Source organism: Notothenia rossii (assembly GCF_949606895.1).
Source record: "Notothenia rossii genome assembly, chromosome: 9".
NCBI classification, from domain to species: Eukaryota; Metazoa; Chordata; class Actinopteri; order Perciformes; family Nototheniidae; genus Notothenia; species Notothenia rossii.
In genome coordinates this window covers 10,252,319-10,274,631 of record NC_136907.1, presented here as the reverse complement: position 1 = coordinate 10,274,631, position 22,313 = coordinate 10,252,319, and the positions used below count along the sequence as shown (strand labels likewise).

At 39.2% G+C, this 22,313-nt stretch overlaps 1 protein-coding gene across 2 annotated transcripts in view; it reads left to right on the top strand.

Moving 5' to 3' along the window:
• The first annotated feature begins 231 nt into the window (after positions 1 to 231).
• The window catches only part of klhl13 (kelch-like family member 13), a 34,323-nt gene continuing 12,241 nt past the window's right edge, over positions 232 to 22,313 (top strand). Inside the window, exons 1-5 of one of the 2 annotated variants that reach the window (XM_079647845.1) lie at positions 232 to 319; positions 1,857 to 1,928; positions 18,854 to 18,995; positions 20,198 to 20,330; positions 21,632 to 21,828. In XM_079647845.1, coding sequence (XP_079503971.1) covers positions 1,876 to 1,928; positions 18,854 to 18,995; positions 20,198 to 20,330; positions 21,632 to 21,828 — 525 coding nt within the window. In that variant the 5' untranslated portion in view covers positions 232 to 319; positions 1,857 to 1,875. Of the gene's footprint in view, positions 320 to 1,856; positions 1,929 to 4,924; positions 5,243 to 18,853; positions 18,996 to 20,197; positions 20,331 to 21,631; positions 21,829 to 22,313 lie in introns of those variants that run through there. The other variant, XM_079647844.1, reaches the window with a different exon arrangement.

The window sequence follows — 22,313 nt, the reverse complement described above, 5'->3', positions numbered from 1 at the left end:
TGGGTGTTTCGAAGAAAACACTATCTATAGTACCCTAATTAGTCGAACAAAGCAACACAATATTTGTTACAGGGTACAAATGCCTCACAGAAAGACGACTCCTCTTTGGAAACACTTTATTTAGTAACGGAAGTTTTGAGCCAATGAGAAAAGATTGCCATACTCTTCCACCAGTGGGAAGTTAGGATGCTCCGGCTCTCCTAGTAAGCCATGACTTCATTGGATAAAACAAGGAAGGAGGCTACAGGCCAGGGTATAAGTGGATTTGAGGGCTTGGAGGAAAACAAGGACGCTAGTTAACGTTGTCTCGGCGTTGAAGGTATGGAATATGTTATTTAAAAGTTTACAGAGTGTATTCAAGATACATAGGGTGGTTAAAAAAGCAAATGTAGTATATCAAGCTCAACAAATATCAGTTTGACAGGTAGTCACAGACATATGATGGCAAACCAAGCAACCACACTAACTAATAACTAACCAAACTAACTCATGTAAAGACCCCGGTGTTTTACGTGTTTTCTGTCAGTAATGAAGCTATAAAATATATCGGACGAAGAGCTACTTACTTAACAGCTATGTAGTCGCTTGTCTTGGTCTAACGTTGTTTCAAGCTAGCCAATGGTCATGTTTGAGGGTTAGCTTGGCTAGTTAGCATTAGCCTGTTCCAACTGGAGATGTTAGGACTTGGCTAAAGAAACATGGCCAGGAAACTAGCACAGCTTCAGTCTGACAGCTTTGCCTCTTGTGACAATGTATACGTTTAGCGTGGCTAAATAAACAATAGCATTTTTAACAGCCTAAAGTATTTGCTAGCAAGGAAGTCGGCTACCTCTATAGTTTCTGCCTACATGTTTCAAGCTTTTAAAGGACTAACCTCACCGTCTTCATGCCTGAGCTCAGCGCACAGCACTTAGCAGAAGCAAACTATGAACTCCATCTGTTCAGTGTCACTACAAACATGTCACTTTAACGTGTTCATATCAACAGGAACCAGGCGGTTACGGAAACTTTTTACCAAATAGTAATAGAGTTTACCAGTGGCAATTATTTTAAAACATCTAAGTACTCCCTTTATTTAGTACATCATGTCAGCTGAATTACCCGGGACATTGTTCTGCCAAGTAACACACACACACAAGGCAGATATTTATAGCTTCAATTAGCCTAGTTCTGTGTAAGCAACAAGTTAGGAATATGATGCAACTGTCACATTTCAGCTGGGGTTGGGGATCAAGAAACGCCCATGCCCCCTTTCATCAATGCATGTAGGACATTTTACATCGAAAATGAACATTAATGCAAATATATTATTTTGAGGAAGTAATATGAGCACAGGGTGTTGGGAGCTAAAGTATGTCAAACACAAATGTTTGCTTTTAGGATTAACATGCTGGAAAGTTCTGATATTTACTCAAGTCGTACGCTGTTATTAAACCTTTTCTGACACTTTTGAACTGTCATGTTGGGCTCTTCTATTCACTTGTTCATCTCAGTTGGGACAAAGTAGCTTGTAGATGTTGTTACATATTTAAAACTGTGTGAAATTGTAAGAAAGTCTAACTGTTGATCTGTAGTACAATAATACATGTGTTCTCTGTTTGTTTTGGAGATGTGAGACACAATTTATTTAACTGGCACGCATGACTTACTGCATGGCAAAGGTGTCTTAGTTACGGAAATTGATATATTTGTCTAATTAGGCAAAACATTGTATGTGTGCGGACAAAATTAAACTCTGATATAGTGCAGTTGTAAGACTTGTTGTTGCTAATCAAACCCTTACTACCAGTAACATATATTTTTTTTTTTCTTGTGTAAAATGTAATATTTGTTGATGGTACCATGTTGTTTTTTAGGTGTGGTTTTGGCAAGGGTATGGAGCACCCTGTGCACAGAGGGGAGACGATGCCCATCGGACTACACGACAGGTAATGTGCAAATGTCTCTTATTCTGTTTTTTTCCCTTACAATTGTGAGTATGTGTATTAATTAACTAGGCAAAATGACTTTAAAAATGGTTGACCGTTCTTGAATTGTAAACATTACCTGAGTTATCAGTGCTGTTGTCAGTCCGGGTTGGAACATGTCTTCTGCCTGTAATTGGACGTGTTAATAGGGTAATCCGTGATTAGATTGTAAGAAAGAAAAGAAGTAGGCCTAGCATCAATTACCTGGGACAAGGGTTGAGAACTACTGCCAAGAGTCTTACTAAAGTGTCACGCATGATTTAAAAGACATTACTTTGTTTATGCTACATTAATTCACCTTTGGCAGTTTGCCAATGCCTGAATGGCCTGGACATGGTGTTGCTAATTTATCACCATTTGCCAGCTGTTGTACTCTCGCACGGTTTTGTCACTGACCAGATGTGGAAATTGAATATAACGACAACTGTATTTGATCACTTTGTTCTTCAACTTTAAACAGTATATCAGCAAAGTTAAGATTAAAGCTATGACTTCTAAAAAGTGTCCTCAGCCGACACATTTGGCCCGGCTTCTCTTGAGTTTGCTGGAGAGGAATATCAGTATAGCTGTGAGTAAACTGCAGGAGAAACTAAGACAAATGGAGAAGATACAGAAACTTGGTTCAGTTGCGCAACCTCTGTTCTTTAATTAGTAGAATCACACATTTTGCTCTGTTTTTGTGGTAATTACTTGTAATACTTACAATAATAATCGACTATGTTGTAATTGTTACAAATGATCCGTTTCTCTTGACATCAATGGCAGCAGGCAGGCGAAGCATAGTCTGCTTTAAAACTGCGTGTAAATAAAAGAGCAGACCAGATGACATTATGAACTTGCTTTTATGGATTATATGTTTTTTATTTCTTTAAAAACATCCTATCAAATGATTTCACATACTGATTCCTCTTGGATTAAGACCCGAGTGTTTCTATACAAGGGTAGATTGTGTGAGTTTTTTTTGTGTTTGCTTCTATCTGTTTGCAAACGATTTTCCTTTTAACACATGAACATAATTGTGACCGTGTGGAGGTGGATGAGAAACTACACCAACTGGATGAGCAGTTATGCAAAAAAAAGAACAGATATTATCATTAATTGTTGAGTTGATTGAAAGAGGCAACAATCATGGCATCAGTTCTCCCTCTGTGTTTTGGTGTATCAAACATTTCAAGTTTTCTACACACAGGGGTACATATCTTAAAAATGAACATCATAACACTGATTGTTGGGAATATTGCAGTGATATTATCTTTCCAAGGGAGTTGCGTTTTTGTGAGGAGAGTAATTATAACTGAGGATGACAGGTGGAGCTCTGAGCTCTCGGGCTTTGACAGAAGAGACCAAATGACGGCTGCCCTTGCAGCGGAGGCAAGCTCATTCTTCCATTTATAGTGTTAGCTGGAAGGGACAATAGTGGAAAGCCTTAAGGTGTAATGAAGATTGTTATGAGGATGGAGCAGCAGGTGAATGCTTCCCCCTCAAAACCTCCCATGAAGCCTTTTTTCCATTATAACTAGACTGTGCCATCTTCCCCACTTGCAGTTTAAACAATATAATAGTGATTCACACTTTGAAATAGATCTAAAACATTAAAATGTCATTTTAATTTTGTGGACTAGGCATAAGAAAATCCTTATTTCCTGAATATCCTGACCCAAATTAATTGGTTATGTTTTAACAATTCAAACATACTTTCATTTCTCTACTTAACATTTAGCTAAAAACAAATATTAGTTTATGTCTTCTCAAATAGGACACATCCTCCCTTTTCTTTCTTTTGTCTTAAATGAGGTGGTTATTAATCACAAGGTTTGGCTGCGTAAATGAGGAGCACACAGAAGACAAATAGGGACATTGTTTGGCTCTTTCCTTGCATGATAATTCCTGTGTTTTTCCAGACTCTCTTTTCCACCCTTACTTTGATAGCTTGTTTGACACATTTTCTAAATAAGGTCATGCGAGGACATTCACGATTATCTGGATAATTAAAATTCAACACGTATACTTTATTGTGACTGTTTTTTCGAAAATGTTTTACTGTCCCATTTCAAATGATGGCTGCTGTTACAATTCAATGCCGTTTTCTTTAATGATTGAGAATCCTCAGTGAGTGTGTTCCCTGTTTCCGAGGGGCCATTTCTTCTGTAGTCAGTGGACTCATGTATTTTGTATGTGTTACAGTAAGAGTGTATTTGCTTTGCTCCCTTGATGATTTAGATCTCTTAGATGGTGGTTACAAAGGGGCATTTATATAGTTACATTTGACTTCAAATGAACTTCAACAGATGCTGTTCCTCAATCTCTTGCTAAATAATCCAACAGATCTAATTGATTTCTTAAAAGGGGGGTAAGACGTCAAGCATGACAACTTCTGTTTTCAATGAGATATTACTTGTTCTACTTTTCTGGTTCTCATATTAGGTTTTTTCGGCGAGTATCTTTTCAGACATATCAGATCATTTGCATTTGTGTCACTTCAGGTCTTGAAAATTCGATAGTGTCATGACCTTTATTTATATATATATATATATATAAACAGTCTATGGTCATGACATATGGTGAAAAAATAATACAAATATTGGGCATTTTATTTTCTACTGTGCCCCAATTGTTTTTTGAAATGCAAAGGATAAAGAGCATCATTGGATAGTTTAAGACTTTTAATATTTTTTAGATTTTTATTTAATTTCAATGAGGTCCTTTTTATTTAAGAAGATAGTGACTTTATTTGGTTTAAAGTAATTCAATTGTATAAACATCATAGTTTTCTTCCTTGTACTCCACGTCATCTTTTCAAAGCACATCCAGAACTGTAATCACATCTCCTTTTAACAAGGTGGCACTGTTGCTCAGCCGCTGGTCTGCTTACAGCCCTGAAAGGCTGATGGGAAGGCTGGGCTTCTCCCCCCTCCTACCATGAGACAACCGTAAATGCAGCAGGGCAAGCAGTCGTGGTGGATGCAATCTATTGGCTTCTCGGTGCTGCTGCTAGAGTCACAACCCTGACTGTAGCCTGCACTGCCTGTACCAGTGTATTTCTGTAGCTGCTGCTGCTGCTCTCCCTCCCCCTTAAATGGTGTGGGCAGAGTAGGATGGAAGACTGCATTGGAAACCTTTTCATGGAAATGGTCTTTGCTGTTGGTATTGCTCTAGCTCCATTCTGGTGACAACAACATGCCGTTAAAATGGAAAAGCGGTTCTCCTGTCAGCTGGAAATTCCCAGTGCCAGTTCTTAAGACATCCAGGTCCTCACCCCTTTCGCCTGCCTACATGTGAGTAAGAGACAAATGGTATACTCATTGTACGTTTTTGATGTCATTCGTATAGGGATAGATTTTGTTTTATTTTACTTACAAATAACAAAATGTATTTGTTGCAGTTGTAATTAGGCAGAATGTGATTAAGCCTCGTAGTGTGTCAGGAGCTGTTCCTTGTCCAGCATGCATTTTATGGTTCGCTGGCAGAATGCTTTGCTCTTGGGCAGCAGGACTCATTTTGCCGCTAGTCTGGACATGGCATGGCATGGCAAGCGCCACATCCCCGACTCTTGCTCTCTCCCTGTGGCTATGTTTATTTGGGAACAGGGACTCAGCAGCTTGGGAGGAGCCTGCCTTTGTCAGGATGTCTGGCGTGCCCTGCTTTTGAAGCTATTGTCATCTGCTACTGTTCAGGAGGGGGGGAAGGGTAGAATGGAAGTGCCTCTCGCCATCATCGCTCTTTACCCCTTTTTCCTGAGCTCTGCTGGAATGGACAAGTGTCTTGTTTGACTTCATGTGACATGGATAGGGCCTAATGAGACTAACAACCAACATCTTGAAATAGGGAAAAAAAGGAAAACAGTTTTCATGGCTAGCTGATAGCCTGAAGGCAATTCCATAGGCTAACAAGGCTTACTTAGATGGATTTGTACGCAATTGGATTCATGCAGTTATCACGCAGCTTTGCTTAAAAGCTTAAGGGCTTAATTTTGGCAGTTTTACACAAATGTTTATTTTAAACATTGCTGCATCACAGCATTGACAGCAAGATAAATACATCCTCTAACATCAGTGTAGCAGGTGACATCTGCAGAAGGGCCAACTCTAGAAGTGCACAATATGTACATTTACCATACATGGCCCTAAACTTGAAGCAGTAAATTGTGTCACTTTGTATTAAGCAATTAACAAAAATGACATGATGGATGCTTCACCATTGGCGTTAACGACTTGGCAATTATGTTTTAATCTTTATTTAACCAGGGTAGTTTCACACAGACACACAAAGTATTATATTTTGGCCTCTCTTCATCTTCACTGGAGCAGTTTGGAGGTTATGAGTCTTGCTTAAGGGCAGTTCAGGGGCAAATGTCCCCACCCATCTGTATCCAGGCAGTTTGTAGATCACACAGTCGATCTTTCACCCGTTTAACTGATCTGGTTACACTGTATAATATGATCTTAAATTGATTTTCCAAACATTTTAGTCAATCATTTAGTGGAGCAGATTTTTTAATTAAATCTAAATTAATTAAAATCTCAATCGTGTCCATGACGAATTCAGGTTAGCAAATATGTTGACTGTAATTGAGCTAGCTAAAAATAAAGTGGCGCAAGGTAACACCAAATTGGGACCATCAAAATATATATTTATTACTGGTAAACAATTGTCTCTTTACTCCTGTAGTTTTTATCACTCTTTATAACACGATAAATGTTCATACTTGCTTCATTCAGTTCAATATATATAGTCATAACACTGCCCTGTGCTGCACATCTGTGTGGTATATCAGTTCAAAACATTTGTGATATTAAAATCTTCATAATATGAGTTAGTGGCATTGGGTTTAAAAATACCTCTGAAAAAATGCAACGGTGTAAAAGTGACTCGGCTACTGCATGTTATCAGTGAGTCTGGTATTTATTTTTCAACACTTGACATTGTACAAAAGCAAGAAAGGAATGTTTTCCATCAGTATCTCTTTTTTTTTGTAATACTGTTTTCGTTTAACTCTGCAAAGGAAAAAGCACAAACGAGAGGCCATCGAGTGTCCTTCAGTGGCTGCGGATGGTGCTTGCGTGTCTTCACGGGAGATTGTGTGCGCACGCTAGCTAGTGAAGCGTACACAAGCCTTGAAGCTCCACCCCCCTCTGCCCAGTGTGGAACTGCCCCACCACACCACTTACTATTTTTGAAATGTGTATATTGTAAGCTGTGTTTTTAGACGGGCGGATATCGGGCCCCCAATTATAGGTTACCCTGTGGTCAGGGAGAAGTTGCTCTTTATAGGCCCTTTGAGTGGTGCCTCTGTCAGTTTGGCCTAAGACATTTTTAACTTGCTGTGCTGCTGGGGAAATCTTTCTATATGTATCCAGAGCAGCAGCAGCAGGATGATGGAGGACACGAGACAGAGTTTTTGGAATACCTGACCTACATGATGTGTAAAATAATAAGGATTTATTTTCACAATGTGCTTGCCTGTTTTAAAACAACCCTAATCCTATATATAGACTGTTAAACTGCCCCTGGTGCAGATTTCAGGCTAGCAACAGGGAATGGTGAAGGTTCACTGCCTCCACGGCCAATAGAACAATCTTCCGCTCAGTAAAGCATCATTGGGTTTATCTTTTATCCCCCAAAATGTCCTTGAAATGAATGCCACCCCTCATCACACAGCGGTTCAGTAGCAAGCACTTAACATGTGTGACTGCTGTCTTTAGTAATCACCTCTTAGAGACGTCATGGTGAGCCAGCTAACTCGACTGCAGCAAAGCCTGTTCGAGTCCAGTCCAGCGTGTAATATTCTCCTTTTCCCTCCCCGCATGGTCCGTGTCAGTCTTTGTCAACAATGCCATTAAGGACAAATGGGATAAACATCAATCATTCCAAGCAACAAAAAAAAGAAATCTACTTGACCTTCATATTTTTGCTTTAGCACACTAGAGCCTAAAAGTCAACTTTCAGCTGCTGAGAGAAATGCAGCCTTCTCCTAACATGTGGCTGCTCCCAAAATGAACTAAGTCAAAGTCACCCCGTCTTTGGAAATATTCCTAGTGTTAACACTTTAGTTAAAGCCAGCGTGACCAAATTCAATTCAATACAGAGCGTACAGAAATATAAATGAAAGCTTTGAAAGTCAGTTTAACAGTCATTTGCGAATGTAGATGCTTCACATGTGTCATGTGGCTGTTAAATCCTTCTGCTGAAACCCCTTCACTACTGCTATGTATGTTTGCAGTCTCCAACGTAGATTGCCCATTAGTTTACATTCTTTGAAGCATACTTCATTAGCAACCTGCATTAATTTGATCAATTAAAAGCATCATCTAATAATTGGAGCGTAGTTGATTTGACGGCTGACATCAAACTGAATAAGAGCTGAGTTTTGCGCTGGTGTTTTTTTTTCTTTACCTCACTGACTTCATCTGACTTGAAAGACATTTGTTGTGTTTAAAAATACATAAAACCGTTGAATTATACTCATGGGTGTCACCGGATATATCACAATGTGATTTATGTGTTAATTGGGATAATATGCCAGCAGAGATGTTAAAACTACAATGCTCTTCTTAGCCGAATGATTGTACTGCAGTAATTCACAATTTCACACACACATTTAGTAGAGAACAGCACATTCTTAAAACAGGATGAATATACAGGATGTGTTTCTTTAAGGGCTGTTGTCAGATCCGATTGATGTTTTGTTGGTTGCGTTTGTCTTGTTATCTCCGGAAGGCATAATCCTGGGGGGATTATGTGTTGGCTTGTGTGGTAAGTGTGTGTGTGTGTGTGTGTGTACTATGTATCCACGGCTAACCTTGAATACTGCTGGACTCATCAGCCTTTATAGTTTTTGTCCACATTTCTGACTGTGTTCTCAAGGACATCTCTTAGTTTCGAAGATTCAACATTTTTGAAAAACACATTTTATTGACTGTTAATACCTTTGACTGCTGGCTTGTTATAACTGGCAGTAAATGATCAACAACTGGTTTCTAGTTACTAGTTTTAAACGTACACAACAGATTATGAAGCTGTGTCACAGGTGCAATAACTAACTAACTAACTAATTTACTAATTTGTTCACAATGTGTGCAAATTCTATGTTGATGCTAAATAATACACTGCTAAAAAAAAATTAGAAAGTACATTTCATCTTGTTTCGCTACAAACTCTTATCATTATTTTATGTATTAAACACATCTTAATTTTCTTATCTGACGTTGGTCTTTCTTTGCGCCGTCAGATTTAGTGTAAAATTATGAATGACAGTCATATCCATCTTTGTCGATGTTAAAATGGACCAGGAATACACTCAAATATATCAAATGAAAAATGCTCTCGGCACGGAACATCTAGCTGCTTCTTTGCTGATCTACTACAAGATAGAACTGGTAAAGATGTCAGTGTTGTGTAACCTGACGTCAACATTAACGCAAAATTGTGGACAAGATAGAACTGGTAAAGACGTCAGTGTTGTGTTGACGTCAAGTTACACAACACAGGACAAATTGTGGCTTGTATTCATTCAATCGAACATTACAACAGTATTCCTTTCATACAGACAGACCTGTGCTCTGAGTGCACCTTAATATTCCTTAAATGTTTACTTGGATGTAAGGCAGACAATCATTTGGTGTGCCACATAAGCTACACTGCCGCTGTCTGCTCTGAAATGAAGACGTTTTTAGAACATTATAAATATGCTTTCTAAATGCCAGGCTAGATAGTGTGTTTTTAGTCATGGTTCTGTCCCAATCCACTGTCACCCATGCCCCCAGTTGCTGGAAAATGATCCAAATTTGTGCATTGTGGTGGACCTTTTAATTTCCCTGCCCTTTTATCTGAAACGGACAAAGTTCTTGCTGACTTGAGGCCATTTTGTACAAAAAGCCGGAGCCACACAGGGACAGGGATCATTTATTTTCATTGGAAGGCCAGAGGGGAGGCTCAGGAGGTAGAAGAGCATCATGGGAGTTCAGTCAGGGTAGACTGTCATGTCTGTGCTCATCTCACTCACTCACTCACTCACTCTATTTCAAGCATACTACGTCATCGAGTGCCGCTGAAGGACCGTTCCAATGTCCAGCATACTTGGAATTCTACCGAGCCCAGCGTACTTCGTAGCAAGACATTTCGAGGCTGCACATGTGTAGACTCCGGTCTTAAAATCCCCACAATGCTTTGCGCACGGACCAATTTCCCAAAATGTAAGGCGAGGCCTCTCATATGACGCACACTTGCTCGCCTGTTCCACTCTTTGTTTTCCGAATGCCAGGAAGGATTCTTGCCTCGCTTCTGAAGGAAGTGACTCTGAAGACATGTGCTACCAAGCAAGCGTCCTCGACATTGAGAAACACCCGCTCTCTCAAAAAGATGCTTCGGAGAGGCTTAACCAAACTGATTTAGTAATATTTCGCCTTGGCCAAAATACCTTATTTAAAGGTTTAAAGACTAGATTATAAAAGTCTGCAGCATTGGATAATAATTGGATAATACAAAATAACTAAATCCACACTGAACGTCATCAGCGGGTCAGTTAAAAACTACCTTACTCTTTGCCAGTTCAATTTTAATATAAATATTGTTTTTTCTGCTCGTTACCATCGTGACAGTTAGGGAGGTATTAAACATATCAGTATTGCTGACCTACTGTACATGATTGGGAAAGGGTTGGCAATTTATCGTCCATCCCGTTAAGATGGTGATGGATTAGGCCCATTTGTATGCAAAGCGGTGCCTCTTTTTTAATTTGAGTCGAGGCAAAAATATGCTGACGCGTCTTATTTTGCGTTGACACATCTCTGGCCTTTTTGTTTAGTCGCTGGTTGCAGTCCTTGGGTTCACATCCCCCTGCAGAGTCTGCCTATGCTGAATCATTTCACATATCTGAAGTGACTTTTCATTTCAGTGGATCTTGATGTTTCTAAATGAAGAAATGCAAACTTTCTTCAAAAATTCATATTATCCTGGCTGTAGTTGTCCTTTTCCGTTACCACGCTCAGCTGGGTCGTGTTCCTCCATCCAGCATCGTTCAGGCTGATTAAGTATTTGCTACATGTTGACAGATTGTCTGCTCCACCCACACGTTGTGAAGCTCGTTTGGCTTAACCTCTTATGGTGCTGCTCCTTTGAAATTGTTTTTGAAACTTAATTTTAGGTACTCGTAAATTCCCCAGCCTTGACCTTAAAGTGCGTTTTTGATTATAAACCGTAATTACAAAGTCATTCTAGCGCACAGGCTGCTGAGATGATTAGCATGATTGCAGCAATTATCTGGGGATCGTGTATGGATAGTTTGTCCTGGACAGAATTAACCTCCAATAACTTTTTGAACAACAGTGGATCTAATGCTTAACATAATGCACCAAGAACATCTCTACACACACTCTTTACGTATCTGACAGCACCATATACATTCTCTCATAAATACTGTAACTCTATTGAACTGTATTTCAAATATAATTGGTCCCTTTTTATTTAAATCTGCATTTCAATGCTAATCTATTTTTAAATCTGACTACCATGTTCGATTACCAGCATTTTAAAAGAGTGAATGGCACATCACAGCTGCCCTTTCATTTTGGTTAACCCAGAGCATTAATTAGGGAAGGCCAATACTTATCATGATGGGCAGAGCAGACATTTGGCAGCCACATGTCACCGAGCACACAGAATCTATGAATGGATACAAATAATCTAAATGCGATATGTCATGATGACTGATTTAATTCATTAGAATTATGAATATTATTCACATTTTGATATTGTAATCCATCCACCTGACTCGTTGTTGCGTAATAGATGCATCAAAGTCTGTTTGATGGAATAGAAGTCTTCAACCTTACAGCTTCCTCCTTTTTCCGCCCAGCTGCTTCTCTGTGTGGTGCTGGGGGAAAAGGAAAGAAGAGCTTTGCCCAATTCTGAGAAATGTTTTTCCTCTCACTTTTAATTCTTTAGTCTAGTTGAAGAGAGAAAGTGTGGTGCTGAATTTCACCATGCTTAGAAGTGAAGCCAATAACACATTGGATAATCATGAGGCTGGTTACCTGGATGGTTTTTAGTTTGATATACATAAGCTAATAGGTTAGGTTGGCTTCAGATTGAGCCCTAGCACTGTAACGTTTGAAGCTGTGTTTTTTTTTTATATAATATTGCATTATATTATCATAAAGGCCTTTTTTATGTTTGCCATTACTAAAAGCTTTACTTAAGCTGCTCTATATGGCTGTAGGAGTTTAGAAATGTGTTGTGTCAATGGGGCAGAGGTTTCCTTTATAAATAAAGTGTGTGCGTATAAAAACATATTTCTTGCCAATTTTTCTGCTGCCTCATTGTCTTTCTTGCTCTCAGGCTCTTCCTGTGTTCCTGTTAAAACAATATGCCATATGAGTTCACGGTAGCTAAGAGCAACTTAGAAAAAATGGGGTGAAAGTCTTTGTATTGCAGTTTGTACACACAAATGTTCCAAGAGTAATGGGCTGCATCTATTTTTCATTAAGTACGTGCATATTATGTGATTTCTGTGTTTGTTTGTGCTAGACTGTTCTTCCTGTCTCCTGTGAGTAAGCAGTCATTTTGAAGCAGGCCCCAGGAACTAACACAATGAAGACATGACTCAGTATTCCTGCCCATCTTGTTACTTTAAAATGACCAGGGATACACCTTCTCAGGTATCACAGTACTGTAAATACATTGCTGGACGCCGTGCTCTCATTCTCATGTGTAAGAAAGAGAGTGAACGTATCCTTAAACATCCAGACATATTTTAATATCAATGTAGTTCTTAAATATGTTGCTCCATCAACCATGACATGGGTATTTTAGATGTCAAGCACCTGAAAAAGATTAGATGAACAACGTTTCTGTCAATGCATGGCTAAGCACGACGAGGCAGCAAAGCTATATAAACATTAATCTTTTAAGACTCTTCCACTCTGTCACCAAGGGGGCAAAACCAAGTTGACTTCAGCTTCCTGAACTGTCACTGCTGGAAGGATGTGTTTTAAGCGTTTTGCTGACATGAAAGGATTGGTTCGACTGCCGCCCTTGTTTCTTCATAATTTATTTTTCAATCCATTAATGTCCTCCTCTGCTTATTAATAATTCTTCTCTTTCTCCCAGCTCTGCTCTAAATCTTAATGGGTGCAAAATAAAGAAGCTGTGCTGCTCATGCAGAGTCACTTACCTACAGAAAAGATCCATGGCATTCACGTTATTTGTCCTTTCTGTTGAAATTACAAATGCATTTTCCAGAACTTAAAGAAAAATCAATAACATTGAGAAGAACTGGTCTATGGTGCACACATGAGAAATGACTGCACTTTTAAATTAATCACATGTCTTGCTTTTTCATGTATCTAAAGAATCTGACAGGATATGTTCAAGATACAACCGGAAAGAGGCCGAAGTATTCTTTTTGGAGTTTTGTTCTTTTTTTATAGGTTTTTGTGCATATAAATGTTCTGCAAAGTTCCCCCTCCTGCCTGAAACGCCTCCTGAACTCCTTTGTGATGTCACTATGTTACAGAAGTAAATAAAGTAACAATCGTGGTTCTATTGGCTAGCCCTCCGAGACATTGTACGCGATAGACTAAAGCCTGCGTCACACTGTCCCGAAATTAACAACAGATGGACACGCGATAAAGGAAATGTTCAAATTCGGCTATGATCGTAACAACATCGGGCCATTCGTGAGGGCATCTTAAGCCATCGTGTGACCGCCGGTGGAGTTTCTCAGGCTCCGGCAGCAACTTCTTGGGCGTTGGCAAAATTGCCGAAAGACCTTACGAAGGTTCATTTTCGTGTTGAATGTGTGTCCATTTTGCCCTTCGTAAGGCCATCGTGAAGGCATCTTGTCAAATCGTGTCATCTTCGTCTTTAATTCGTGTGATCATCGGTGCCATCGGGCATTTTTTGCCTCACCAAGACAATACGAAGGAAACAAGAAGCTGCCCGATTGTCTTAGGAAGGCAACACGACTACGTGAAGCCCTCGCGATGCCGTCGTGTAGCCATCGTATTACAGTACAATTTGTGTTCTGTGAAACTGAAAATGATATTACATTGTTTTTGTTACTTTCGTTGCAGTTGTATGTCTTAAATGTAATTTAGGTTAACTTCCTGTTTTATTTAGATGCTTTTATTTTTGAAGGAGAGTTTACGCTGTTGACAGGAAGTTGTTGTTGCTATGGAAACAATATGACAGTGTGTGGTTCGGGTGCCATCGTGTGGCCTTCTGTAGGCATCGTACTTGCGTCGGCTATTTCTTGGCTGTTGACCAAGTTCGGGGCCACCTTCGTGCAAAACTCACAATTTCATATTCTTTTGTCCATCTGGTGTCAATTTCGGGACAGTGTGACGCCAGTCTAAGGGGCGGGACCTCGCTAAGCATTTGACAAATCACAACAGAGCCAGCCAGCTAACCAGTCAGACCAGACTGGGCACTGGTTAGCACAGGCAGTATGAGGAAAATAAAGACCTTTTTGGAACGTTAAAGCATGGAGACATGTCACAGTAGAGATACAAATATGAACCTGAACATTAGCCTAATATATCCTCTTACCATAGCACTCATCGTCACCATACAAGTGATGATTCTTCTCTTATTGGTAATATGAATGTGCCAACTACTAATCTAAAATATGATGTGTAGAAGCATAAGATCAAGTTTCATTTTGATTAAACCCAAGGATCAAAGGCTTTTATCTTCACCGTCTATCATTTTAATCCCCCTTGTTTAAAGCTTTGTTCTGATGTAACGTACAGCCTCTTGGAGATAAGCATAATGTATCTATGATGTGGGGTTTTACACTCATTTAATCCTCATTTTGTAAAAAGTGAACAATGTACTAGTGTATACTGCGAGGTCACCTCAACAGACCAAACTCTTGTGTTTTCAGTCATCATGAATTTTGATGTCGCTGTTGAAGGGTCGATCTTGATTTTCTGAAATAACTTTCAAGTTAAAATACCTGAAATAAACCCATAATTATCATCAGTAATAAGTACAGGCAGGCTAATAGATTGTGAAATATTCTTTGATGTTTAATAAATGATTGTTCTGCATTGGTTAGTGCTGAGCTGCTAAGTCCCACCATCTTAAAACACCTGCAGCTAAACCCCTGTTCTTTGGGGAGAACTTTTATGTGGGATGCTGTAGCTGTTGTCTTCTGTGTTTTCGTTCCGGCAGCCACCAACACTCCTTTGTGGTTTGGACATCCCACTCTCTCCTCGGTGCCTGTCCGACTTACCACCTGACGGGGTAAATTGTGCCATGACATTGCCTGTGCTGTGTCAGTGTGATTGTGACCACTGTGTAAGCCAGTGATTTTCAAAGATTCCTGCTTGACATGGTCCATGATCATCTCCTTGTAAAACGTAGCCGATTACCAATCCCATCCTCTCGTCGTCATTTTAAAAATGTAGTTGACCGCATGTGTGGCCTAGATCATAGTTGTTTCCTTGCCTCTCATAGAGCTAGCTTCATGTTGTTGTGCTTATGCTGCCTCTGTTGTTGATGTATCCACAGTGGTTTTCCTACCTGTTTCTCAGTTGTTGTGCAGCATGTGAAGGGAAAGACAAATAATATCTTTCTCTTAATGTTCATCATATACCCCAACTGTCTTTGGCCTTTACCGGTTAAGTCTTCAAAAGAGACTAAAGTTGACTTTTCCGACGCTGAAGTCTTTCTGAGGTGTTCAAGTTCAAAATGTGAGGTGACATAAAATGTTTGATCAGCCAGCCTCTGTCGGCTTTGGAGAGTCTGAGCCCTGAAGCGAAGCATTTGGGTAGAAATAATATCATATCAACACAGAACCTTTACGCAGCCAGACCTTCTGAAAGTCTTTCTCTGTCTTTCCAGATGTAATTAATATATTCAACATAGAGTGCCACAGTGACGCGTCCTAAAACTTTTTTTGTCGAAGGAACCGGAAGGAGTTAACGTTGTAGGACGCGGCACTCTATATCTCATCAAAGAGGAGGCAAAAGTATCTTGCAGACTTCTTTCTCAGTAGCATGTGTATTAATAGCGTGATTCATGTCAACATTTTCAAATGAACAACAAATTATTTACATTGTTTCTAATCAGATGTGACGTGGAGCTATAACAATACGAGAAAAGACCGGCAGAGCTGTCTTTATGTAACAGAACCATTATACCACATTACTCGTGATAATGGACCTGCATTAAACATGGAGTTACATAAAGACTGCTCTGTATTTATTCAGAAAGACGCAGCGACAGTTGAAGATGTGCTTTTGCAATGCATTTGATATCATTGTTTTCAGTCGATTTTAAATACGCTTTGCACTTCAGCCTAAATCTGCCACATTAAGGAACAAATAAACTTCAGGAAAATCCCAGAGATTCTTTTAGCATCTGAAAGCATATGTTTTATTTAGAGATGTTGAATAAAGTCCCCTCAAAGCCCAGAGGACATTACTCACAAACCATAAAACCGCTCTGCTAACTACAAAAAAACTCAAGAGTACATCCACTCGGGGACTTCAGAAATGGCTTCATTATATAAATAGTCCTTCCAGAAAAACATTACTCTTATACATCTGAGAAGCACTGTCATGGGCCTGTTTGTAGACGAGACTTTCTGTTATGCTGATCAAAACATTTTTGTAAAGGAATATTTGATCAAAACCAGGCCTAAATACAGCTCTTTTTTTAAGTGCCACATTCAGTCATCTATATGTTTAGTTGAAAATACTTGATATATTTTATTCTGATAAGATGAGACTTTCAAGTGGTTGAAATACAGATTTTATGGGTCAGTGTGGTCAAAGCCTTTCTTTCTAGGCGTCACCTCTTACTAAAAGCCGAGTACATTAAGGGACTTTTTTTCCTCAAATTCCTTTTGTTGTTAAATTACTTTTATCATCTGGCATAAAAAGATACCAACCTGCTTTGACTCGACTGCTCAGATGCTGTAAGAGGTGTTATAGTAATTTCTTTAAACAAATAACATTAGTTATATCATGGACAGCAGTTTGACAGATGAAGCAATCTCCCTTTTCAAAAGAAGGGTACACGGGAGCATCAAAGCATAGCAATCAACACTGTTTGCTTATGATGTAACAGACAGTCATGGCGTATAGACTTTTATGATTTATTTTTACCCAAATTAGCTCATTCGCTAATGTGAGTTTTGTCAGCGCAAAATGTTTTCATATCCCAGGAGACTTTCCCGTGGGGCTGTGAGTCACACTGGCTTTCCACATTTTCTCTGTGGAGCAGTTAAGGACTTTACATTGCATTTTAGTTAGAGTAATATCATAAGAAACGGACCATACGGATGATTCAAACGCTGAGCACTTCGGGATCTGAACACAGATATGAAGTGCGTTATAAATTAAACTTATTATTATTATTATTATAAATCTCTAATTCTCACTGAGCAGCTTCCTTATTAGTAGTGTTGAGTCCCTGCATTAAAAATCAAACTAACTTTCATTGCCTTCGATCATCATTAGCGGAGTTCTGTCTCTTGAGTCGTTGATGAAAACTGAGAATAATGTCTTGTGGTTTTTGAATTTTAGTCACAGCTTTTCTGAAAATTAATGATCCTTCCAATGCTGTGCAGCCCATTTCAAAATAGTTTAATTTGATTTCTTGTCCTCATTTAACTCCGAGAGAAGATGCATCACTTAGCTGTGGTTTATTGAAGGAGCACGCTTCCACACCCATAAAGGCCCAGACACACCGGCCCGAAATCGACAGTAAATGGGAGTCGGGCCGAACATGAGCGTGGGCACGCCCTATTCGGAGTGGTGTGCGCCACACCGTCGGGTCTTTTCTGCCGACCTGACGCCACCGGAAGTCGGACAAAGGGATAACACTGATTGGCTGTTCAGCTAGCGAATCAGTGCATGAGAAGCGTTAACGGAAGTGAGGGAGGTAAACAAATGATTTAAAATGGAAGATGGAACACACACGGACGGCTATTTCACCTCATCGGTTTATAGAGCTCCTGTTCGTTCATGTTTTCAATGGACGAGAGGGAAAATGGAAAGAAAAACGCGATTTGTTGTTTTTTTATATCACGAAGTCTGTTCTTCTTCTCTGTTTTCCGGTTGTTCCGGTTGTTGCCTCTTTTGAATGATGAATACACACTACCGCCTCCTGCTGGTAAGGAGAGTTATTGCCACTCACTCATACGCAGTTCATACGTGCTCGGCTCGGATTTGCGGTGTGTTCTATTTAAACAAGTAGGGACTCAAAATAAAACATTACACCCAAGATTTGAAAAAACATTTTTATTGTACAGGAATAAATTAGTTTTTTTTTTTAATTCATCGGCTTAGAATGTATTTATTCACATGCGTATTGGTGCTACTTAACTGCTGATATGTGGCAGTTACTGTAGTTTTATTGGCTGCCGTGGGTATTTCACATTTCACAACCTACACTTGCGAGTTATAAATGATCATATGGATGATACGAGTCACATTCATTGCTGTATATATATATAGTATGGAGAAATGATTTGCAGCTATCCATTTTATCCTAAGCTCCAGGACTTTACGTAACCGCTACGTAACCGCAGGGAATTGCTTGGATGCTATGAACATTTCTTATTCTACTGTGAAGAGAACTTATTTTCATGAAATCTGTAAGCAGGTAGTTATATTTAAGACCAGTAAGTGGCCTTGGTAAAGCCGGAGATGAATGTTTTCTCCCCCTGCTGTGATATTTCTTGCCGGTCCAGGCTTGCCGATCTGCATCTTTTAGTGACCAATTTGTCTAACTAACAATTAGGCTACTACTTTGTCACTTCAAAAGCTGTTATTTCCTACTTACCATAAGCTACATTTAGATGTAACCACGTGTTTTGCTGCCCTTTTTTTTTCTTTTTTTTTTTAAGTAAAAACTTTCATTTTTTCCCCTAACAGATCCCTCGTGGAGGACGACGACGCTCACATGAAAGTTGCTCTGGGCTATGGTGACATGGGTGTCTCTGCTCACCTTCAGGCATCAAAGACTGGAAACACGCGATTTTTCACAAGCAACACACACAGCTCAGTGGTTCTTCAGGTGAGAGATCAGACCCGTAGCGACAAAGTCTCATGGAGCCCTGAATGTTAACTCAAATATCATCACAGTTCAATAAGGATGTTTCAACTTGTCCCTTTAGAGATCCTGTAAGCAATGATTGATTATTACATGCATTTATTAAGTTGTTGTAGAAAGTCCATAGCATCCATTCTAAATTGTCTTGCTTGCATGCTATTAGTGTAACCAGTAGTGCCGACTGTAAGCCGTGAAAAATAATAAATCAGGAATTGCTTCTTTTTTTGCATTTTAGTAAAAACGCACAATATGTGGTTGTCAACACAAATCGGGTGCACAGGTAAGTGATTATGTTTTGAGAAGAAACCTCATGTGTAGACAGCCTCAGGTACCCAGCAGCAAAATGTGATTCTCCAAAGACCCACTGCAGCGTGTAAATTAAAAGTGCAGCCATTCAGGTCAATAATATGCTCATTGGTTTCAGGATGGGGGTTGTTGTTTTAAATGAGCAAATGCACAATAATGGATTTTTGGCCCATAGATTTCCGATATGCCGATATTTTCCAACATTTGGCCGAATGGCGATATACAAACATGCTTTTTTCCGAATGTCCTGTCTTTCCTGTTGTGGAACTTGCATGTTAATATGTTAAGTGTTATCATGAGCTCTCACTGAGATAACATACTGTGTTTTTTCAGAAAGAACACATTAATTGGGCCAAAAAAAAACACAATTGTACCTTTGGTGACATGTAGAACGGGATATTTATTTTGATGTCATATTGAAGGAAATATTTAATTCTGTTCGATGCCAATATTTTTAATTTAATGCCTTTGTCAGCCAATATCAATTACTGGAATTCTGGAATCCCTTCAACACCAACTATTTCCCTAAAGTGACTGAATAAAGCAGTGCAGTTATGTGAATGACTTGAGTCTGATATGCTGTACAAGTCCCTACTTTGATGCTTTGCCGACAAGGATGATGTACTGTAGCTCTCAACATATCATTCTAAACCAGTGACGTGCAAGACAGTCAATAAAACAAGCAGGCCACATTCAATCAGTCAGACCGTAAAAGTAGACCAGAGTGGCGTCACGAGCCATTTCAGTTCCATGATCTCACATCTGACCTGCTGTGGCCCTCTGCATAGTTCAGGTCCCTCCGCTTGTCTCTCTAACTCTGATGTATCACCACCTTCCTCCTCCTCCTCCTCTTCTCACAGGGATTCGACCAGCTGAGGATAGAGAATTTACTATGTGACGTCACGCTGGTGGCTGGGGACGGCGATGAAGCTTTCCCCGTACACCGCGCCATGATGGCCTCCTCCTCCGACTATTTCAAAGCCATGTTCACAGGTGGGTCTGCAGAACTGCGCTACACTGAACATCTGCTCAACTCCGGCTTTCCCTTCTTTTTTTTATGGATAGAAGGATAGGTACTTTGTTTGCATTGCAGCAGCATAGAAAACAAGGCAATGTACATAAGAGAAATTAAGACACAAGAAATAAACGTCCAAAAATATTTCTTAAATAGCATTAAAAATGTATCGTTTTGTTTTTACTGTAATTTTCAGGCTAACAACAAAAAGGCTGTTCTGTTTCAATGTCTATTTCAAGACCATTCTTGTCCATTTGTGAATACCTCTATACAGGGAGATCTAGTAATAGTAAAAACAAATATTAGTTTAAAAAAGACAAATTTAATAACAACTAAATAAACAGAGAAATAATATTGAAAAATGTAATAAAAGACATCAATATACTGATATAAATATGTAAGATGGACTTAATAAAAAAGAAATATATAAATAAAAACGGGGCACTTTACTGATACCCTTTCACATTGATTTGTATTGGATGTGCTTTCTGTTGCTATGGCGCATACATTTGATTGCTTTATATCTTCTCTGTATTATACAATAAAGCATTTTTTATTCATGAACATATCCGTGCTATAACACGGTCCTTGTCATTTCCCCCCCCTGAGACATATCTTCAATTGACCTTGTGCACAAATCCCTTCAGCATTGTGTGTATATTTATAACATCATCCATGTTATAAAACCAACCAGCTTTTTGTTATGCATTCGTGTTCACGGTCCTTCGTACTTGTGTAAGGACTTTAAATAAGAATTCTCTCGGCACAGTGTATGCAGAGGTTAAGGAACCTTGAGAACAGGATATAGCAGATGAAATGTCGTGTATAGAAATGAGACTTTTGCATTCAAAAGACAATTCAACCAAACGTTGTTGTTTTGTTAAAGGCAAAGCCGACTAAACCTAATGGCAGATGTTGTTAGCAGAAAGTAACCTTACTGCTTTAATTAGACCTCAGCCCATAGCATATTTAAATTAAGGTTTTTACTTTGATTAGTAATTTAGCACCTTGGTCATTTGCATTACATGGTGTATATAATGAGCAACGAAAGGGAATTTTAATTATTTTAAAGTCAGCAGAGTTTCTTTGTGTACATATTGGAAGTAATCTCAGAGCTCATTAGTGATGATGGAGCTGTGTGAGCACAGATGCTGAGCAATGGGTTTCTCCCCGAGACCTTCAATAGTCTCTCTGAACACTAGGACATTTGAATTGAATGTGTTTAGAAGCTTTTATTCTTAGAGTTCGTATGCTCATTGCCATCTCTTTCCTGATGCAGGTGGAATGAAAGAGCAGGATTTAATGTGCATAAAGCTGCACGGCGTTAACCGAATAGGCCTGAAGAAAATCATCGACTTCATCTACACGGCAAAGTTGTCGCTCAACATGGAGAATCTGCAAGACACGCTGGAGGCGGCGAGCTTCTTACAAATCCTCCCTGTGCTGGACTTCTGCAAGGTGTTTCTTATATCTGGGGTAAGGAGGCACGCAGCACATCTTTCCTCTACCGGCGTCTGCCAACATGTTTGATTTATTGTTTGTATTTGTGTTATGTTATAAGTGCTGCAAGAGCGTCTTTTCAGTGCACCTATTGAACTAACTTGATAATTCTGCTTCGGGAGAAGGGTCACCAGGTAGAATTATAAAGCTGTTCTAATATAAAATGTTTTTTCAGAAGTAATGAGCTTGTTCAAAATAATCATGAAACCTCATTTGTTTGAATGTAATTAAGGGATGCAACTAATGATTGCATTGATTGAATTCCTGGAGCCCATATTGACATCTTCATATTGGTTATGTGTTGGGGGAAAAGAACCTAAAAGCTATAACAAAGTGAAGCAGCAAATTCTCCTGTGGGATATTTATGTAATCTATCTTTATAAGTGTAAATGTTATTTTAACTTGGCTCTGATTGCAGCATCCCTTAATGCTAAGTCACTGATATTTTGTGATTTTAAAAA